The 6868-nt window shown below is 34.4% G+C and overlaps 1 protein-coding gene across 2 annotated transcripts; it reads right to left on the reverse strand.

Moving 5' to 3' along the window:
• Positions 1-745: 745 nt before the first annotated feature.
• LOC116125743 (putative PAP-specific phosphatase, mitochondrial) lies at positions 746-6868 on the reverse strand. 2 transcript variants are annotated; one of them, XM_031411459.1, is made up of 9 exons: positions 6617-6868; positions 6408-6504; positions 6185-6287; positions 3463-3632; positions 3073-3132; positions 2118-2506; positions 1621-1699; positions 1493-1543; positions 746-932 (listed from the first exon to the last, which is right to left on the reverse strand). In XM_031411459.1, the coding sequence occupies exons 1-9, from the start codon at positions 6727-6729 to the stop codon at positions 765-767; spliced, it is 1230 nt and encodes a 409-aa protein (XP_031267319.1). In that variant the 5' UTR covers positions 6730-6868; the 3' UTR covers positions 746-764. The 2 variants fall into 2 exon arrangements, with proteins under 2 accessions (XP_031267319.1, XP_031267318.1); XM_031411458.1 differs by having other exon boundaries at positions 3463-3674; positions 6617-6865.

Here is a 6868-nt window from a genome sequence, read left to right on the forward strand (position 1 = left end):
ACAAATCTGGCTGTCATTGATAGCCAAATGACGACCAAGATTTCTAGATGTCATCAATGGCTAGATCTTTAGCCTTAGATCTGATAAAAAAAGACAGATCGACGCACGACCAACCAGATTTAACCGACCATGCATCGTTATGGTGCTGACAGTGGCAACGACGACAGTTGCTGACGAGTGATAATGGCTTAGGTGAATCGGAGAGTTTTTGTTAATTTTAAAACTTTTATTAAAAAGAATAATTGTTAATGTTTTAAGTTAGAATAAAATATGATTGAATTTTAAAGAATATTAAAACTTATTATGTATTTTACATTTTTTAGGATAAGACGATAGAATAGGATAATGTTAAATAGTGTGCCTAACGCAGGGTAAATATTTCTTAATTTTCTCCACACCAACTCAACATCCAATTAAGCATTCCTTTATCAAATATATTTGGATTGTTCATGAACAATTTTTATCCATAAAAAATCATTGTTGTGGATGCAACGAATGGTTTCACATTCTTAACTACTGGTCAATCCGCCCAAAAACAAATATTAGAGTATAATTAACAAAATTCCCTCTGCCCGAGTAGCTTCAGACAAAATGAACTCTCAGAGAAAGAGAAAGGGGTTTTAAATAATGCCCTTCATTATCTCCGAATAAATGAACATCTATCACTATCCCCTCTTCAAGTGAACTGATAAATATTGTACAATTAAATCAAGCCTATATGATATATATTATTAAAAAAAAAAATTTCAAAGCTAAAAGAAACATCAAGATAGGATAGCATCCCCTTCAAACGATGAAGTGGAAGAGATCATCTCTAGGATCTTATAATGTATGTTGCCATTGCTCACGACAACACCGCCTGAAGGGAATATGATTCGTCGTTCAACTTGATCTGCACCAAGATCAAGCTCATTCCCTTTCCAGTCAGTAACCTGATTAAGTGGTGTTAGTCTTACGGGTTTTACTTTATTAAAAAAAAATAAATAAATAAATAAAAAGCGCAAAGCCAAGAGGCAGGACGCATGCAAATGGACTATAACTAAACTAAAAAAATTCAAAATCAGAAAGCAAAACCAAATATATTTATCAAAAATAGGAAAAACAAGGATCGATACTGATTTCTTATTGTAACGCAAAATTTTGTAATAAGAACCATATAAGGAAAATAAATTCAATTTGTTTTTCTTCTCCAACATAAAGCGCTATATTAGCTACATCTGAATAAAAGGTGGGAAATGGAATTTCAGTGTTGACATAAACCATCTAGGGAGGAGGAATATAATGCATATAGCCTATTATAAATATACAGCTGCTGAGTTTAAATATGTTTAATTGATTAGCATTGATTTTTATCCTTCAGTGTAACTCGGCAGCATCATATATTTCAGAATACATATCCTAATTTCAAATTATCAAAATGCACTAATACAGAGAATTTGCAGACAGCTAAAAATCATGCAACTTTAGAAACAGGCCAATTACAATCACCTACCTTTCCTCCTGCTTCCTGCACACATATCACACCAACCGCATGATCCCAAGCCTACATCACAAGAAAGATCCAAAATCAGTTCTAACTATTGTCGTTTTTATTAAATATTCAACAAGAGGTCCACATACCTTTATATGTTTTTGAGCTGTTGCTCGAAGAATGAATACTGATGCCCTACCTGAAGCCACCATCAAATACTTGCATAAACTACATAGAAACAAGATAAACCATATCATGCGTGTGTTATGAAGATCGTGAATGAAGTATCAGACAATTAACTAAATTCTGATTATAGAAAGAGATTACAATGATAATTTTGAAACTAGAAAACACACTATGCTTTAACATGACACAATGTGCTATGTTCAAGATAATCAAACTTCACCGTTATTTAATAAAGTTGTAGTTCAACTGATAAGGTGCTTATTGCATCACCTTGTCATTTATTACAGGCATGTGGATGTAAACCACAAGGGTTTCTCCTGATAAAACGCAATCAATGATTATATATTACTCTGACAACCATTGAAAACTACTTCTTACCACTATTAGAATTCCTATTAAAAGAAATAACAAGGGAAAATATAAGTTCCATATATTAATGACTATTCAAATAACACCAAACCTTCCACAGCATTTGGGCAAAAGAAGAATTTCTTTGTCCCCTATACTTTTAGCATCAGTTGTCGCGTTGAATAAAGCTGACAGTGGCAATGAATCCCACGTTTGACTCTCTGGAATACAGAAACATGCCTCATGTACCAATTGACACCTGTCAACAAAGGTCCTGGTCCAACAATCAGATGTTTTGGCTGAGGTACCCAGCATATCTGGCAACCTCTTAGTCCATGTTCCACAACCAACATGAGCAACCATGATAACCCCTGATCCCAATGGTATGTTCTTGCTTCCCTGCACCTCTGCAGTGGATTTGTAAGATTTGTCTTCCTTCCAGTTAGGGCAGCCCATAACACCTAAAACAATCTCTCCTTGAACCACAAGAGCCAAACCTACCTGAAAATGAGGGATAAGACCTTAGCCAAAGAAGAAAATCAAGACCATTCAATATTGGATCAAACTTTCAGTACAAATAGTCCATCAGGTTGTTGTGACATATTTCTTCTTCTTAATGATACAATTATTGTGTCATCTAGTCAACCCGGATTGAACAACCAGTTGAATCAATTCAGGAACCATTCTGATTTTAAGTTCACATCAAGCATTACTTCTCCAAATTAAACTTAACTTTTATCTTCTCAGTTAAATTACAAACTATGAAGACTTTGTTATAGATATTCGACTCAAGTCACTTAGTGGTATTTTAATACTTTTAACTTAACAGAAACCAACACTTTAATCTAAAGGAGACATTAGACATTTTTCAACTCCATGACTAAGATGAGTATTATATGCCAAGAGGCAGGGCAATTAGACTCACTAAAGTGAAGGCAAATTTAACTACAGCTGTAAACTGTTTCTTTTTGTCAGACATGATAAATTCAATGGACTTAACAATTCTAAGCCAATGTTAAAAATTCAAAGAATAAAACAAATGAGCTACCAGCAGAAATAAGACGTACCACATATAAGGCTTCACTTCCCTTTAAAAACCCTCGTGTGCCATCAATTGGGTCCAATACCTACATTGAGTTTATGGACTTGATTAGAGTAATAAAAAAAAGCACAATTTCAACGGTGAAGGTTAATGAAACGATCAAAGTAAAACTGTAATATCATATCACAATCCATAAGATCACAGTTTTAGAGTAGAGAATATCCATATTCCTTCTTCACAACAAATAAATGGTTGGTTTTAATTGCATGCATCAGAGAAAGTTAAATGTAATCATGTGTTTCCATCTATATGTACCAATTGATGTGTATGAGGCAAACAGAACCAATGTAAGATAAATACAAGTATTTAAATTTCCAAACAATCCAAGTTTCCTCAAAAGTTCATGCAGACCTACCCAATACGTGGCTGGCTTTCTTCCAAAGGCAACAGCATCCTTCCCCCCTCTGTCAATTGCATCCAACACATCAGCCTCAGTCAATGGATCATCACCAAAGCTTGCTTGATCAGCAACCGTACTTACCACAGAATCCACCAGATTATTTGAACGCAAAAAGGCAGAGTCCTCTTCAGCCACCAAGGGAACAGAGGGAAACAATTTATTCAGCTCTATCACCAAAAAGCATAAAAGCAATATGAGCAAAGTTTGTTATAAAACAGAAGTCTGAGCAAAAGGTTAATGAGATTTGGTAACAATAAAAATAGCCAGTCTTATCATTCTTTCCATACTATGGTTTTAACTTTTTACTAATGGAGCCCTTCAGGCCAATTATTTTTTATTCACCCTACAGTCGAAGATAGACAAAATGCTAAGGTGTGAGAAGAGAAACAAATAGAGGAGATAGACATGCTTTCAGGACCACTTAAAAGAGAAAGAGAGAAGGAAATGAGGAGAGGGACTTAGCCTCTGTAAGAAAATGCTCACAAAAGTAGTTCTTCTCTAACCGTTTTAACTTGTATATCTCTAAAAGTTCTAGGGCAATTGACTGATTAGTCATATGCTACAACAGAATATGGTTAGTTTGTGGCAACAACAATGACCGTTAATAGCCAGTAGTACAGTTTAACTCAACGGGTGCAGGAAAGTTTGCTGCAACGTGGCAATAACTATAATTTCAAAGGAAGCTTTATTCAGGAACAGTGGCCAACCCCACTTGCATACTTTGTCAGTCAATGTATGATGATAGTATCAAAAGGGAAGATCATGTGGCAATTAATGCAAAGAATAAAGATGTAAATTGTGGAATACAATTGTTGGCAAGTCGATATCATATTTCATCTCCATTACCTCCTATAAATTTACTTTTTCCGAGTGTAGCTGCATTATGAAATTGTTAGTAAATTAAGAATTACAGAATTCCTAATTCGTTTTAAGATCATATCATAAGTCACACATAACAATCACATTTTTACTTAAACGAAGTGCAATAAAGTTCACAGCATAAATATCTCCTTTCCTTGTCAATCAAAAAGTACAGATCACCGTCCTCTTGATTCCGGTAAAAATAAAAGAAGAGAGAAATATATTTGCGTAAAAGTTGTGTTGAAGAGTTTTTCATCAAATGAAAAACTCTTATATAGGTGCCGAGATGATGGCAACTGCCAAAACAACGCAATCTCATATCTAATATTCAAATTGGGTGGGTCTCATCATGGGTGTCCCATCTATATTTAATAACTCCCACTCACACATGATGGGACTATTTCTCTTTGTGCTTCTTCAAAGTTCACACTTCAGTAAATATGTCGTGTGACCATGCATACATCGAGAGCACATTAGTCATATACATGTTAGGAATATATAACTTCTCGAATTGTGAAACTTGGGTTGTATGTTGTATGCAGTACCCTAGATTACTTATCACATCTTTCTCTAACTATCTCATATATAATAATAGTCAATTGTATTCATAATTATGTTCTGTTTTTACATAAAAGTAAAACATAATTGATCGACCAATGAATACACATGATTATAGTGTGATAATCCAAAATTGTAATCTTCCTCTCTTATCGATTTTTGCAACTTTCATTTAATTTGCTTTTCCAGAAATGTCCCAGCAGATTGAATTTATCTTAATCTTTTGGCAACACTCTAAGATAACAATCATTAAATAAGGTTTTCAAGAAACAAAGTAGAGTAATAAGGGTACTCTATGAGATTTTATTCTCAAAATCTCAGGGTTTCACACAATGTTAAAGTTGAGATTTGACTTTTATTACCCCCTTGGTCAATATTTTTGCACATGTGGTATGAATCACATGCTACATCATTTCCTCCTTTCCCATGAAGTACATGTCTCTTTTTTCTTGTAAATGTCATACAAATTTTAGTTCATACATACCTAATGTCTAACTAGAGTTCACTTTACACACTCTTAATTCATAAGAACTCTAATCTGACAATTAGACAGATAAAGTGATAAATTTTGATAATTTATTACTTATGGTCATATTTCATTATGACATTATTTTTATTCTATTTTAGGCGACGTTAAACATTTTAAGCTTGACTCCCTATTATCACCTAGATAATAAGCTTAAAATTGTCTCATCTCCATTCCCTCAAAGTAACGGAGGCGATTGCCTATGTGAGAGAGATACTAGATATAGGTGAGACACCTATGATGGAACCCACCTAATTTGAATATTAGATATGGGATTGCGTTGTGAGTTACCACTATCTCCGCACTTATATAAGAGTTTTTTATTTGATGAAAAAATCTTCAACACAACTCTTACGCAAATATATTTCTCTCTTATATTATTTTTACTAGAATCAAGAGGATGGTGGTCTGTGCTTTTTTATTCTAGTAAGAATAAAAGAAGAGAGAAATATATTTGCGTAAGAGTTGTGTTGAAGAGTTTTTTATCAAATGAAAAACTCTTATATAGGTGCAGAGATAGTGGTAATTGCCAAAGCAATTACCACAACACAATCCCATATCTAATATTCAAATTGGGTGGGTCCCATCATGGTTGTCCCGCCCATATTTAATAGAAATGAACCTCTTACATATGTTGCTATGATTCCCTTAACTAGTCCAAGTAGCACTTTCAGTTACTAGATAAATTGAAAAATAAGAAAACTATACTAGCAGAGAAAGAAAAAAAGTTACCCAAGCTAACTAGAGCTTGCACCCCAAAATCTGCGACTGTAACAGGAGTTTGGTCATTCTTTTCAAGAATCCCTCCGTCACTGGACAACAGTGATTTTTTTACCTACAATCAGAACACTTTATAAATAAATAAAAGACTAGTAATTCTTCTACTTTGCTACATTGTCTAGAACAAAGCATAAAGAAACTTAAATTAAAAGTGAGAAATAAATTATTAGATTACGTCAACGCAAAGACGACAAGCTCTCTCCACAACACCTACTGCAGCTTCCAGCTCTTTGTGATAGTTAGCTTTCTCATTTGGAAATGGAAGACTCAACCTGAAAATTAATTTGGCAACAGGAAAAAAAAATTAAATTTATTTTAAAAAACGAATCAGAAAAATAAAGGTGAGAAGGGGTTTGAATGATTTGAAGAGTGAAGTGAAGAGACCTTACACTGAAGAATCGCCGGCGGAGAGGTGTAGGGGAAGAAAAATGGGGGCAAAAGAATCTGAGGGTAGAGGAATGAGAAGTACAGTGGAGGAGATCCATGGCGGCAATCATGAGATTGATGAAGTGAAATTGAAGGTAGTGATTGTTAGGGTGTGAAGTAGGAACTAGGAAGAAAAGTGGATACTGTGAGCAAGAGTCGAGTGACGGGTAGTTAGCCGTTGCCAATGGAAGGACACATCTGTCCTTTTCG

The sequence above is a fragment of the Pistacia vera genome, unplaced genomic scaffold (genome assembly GCF_008641045.1).
Source record: "Pistacia vera cultivar Batoury unplaced genomic scaffold, PisVer_v2 Contig170, whole genome shotgun sequence".
In the NCBI taxonomy this organism is placed as follows: Eukaryota; Viridiplantae; Streptophyta; class Magnoliopsida; order Sapindales; family Anacardiaceae; genus Pistacia; species Pistacia vera.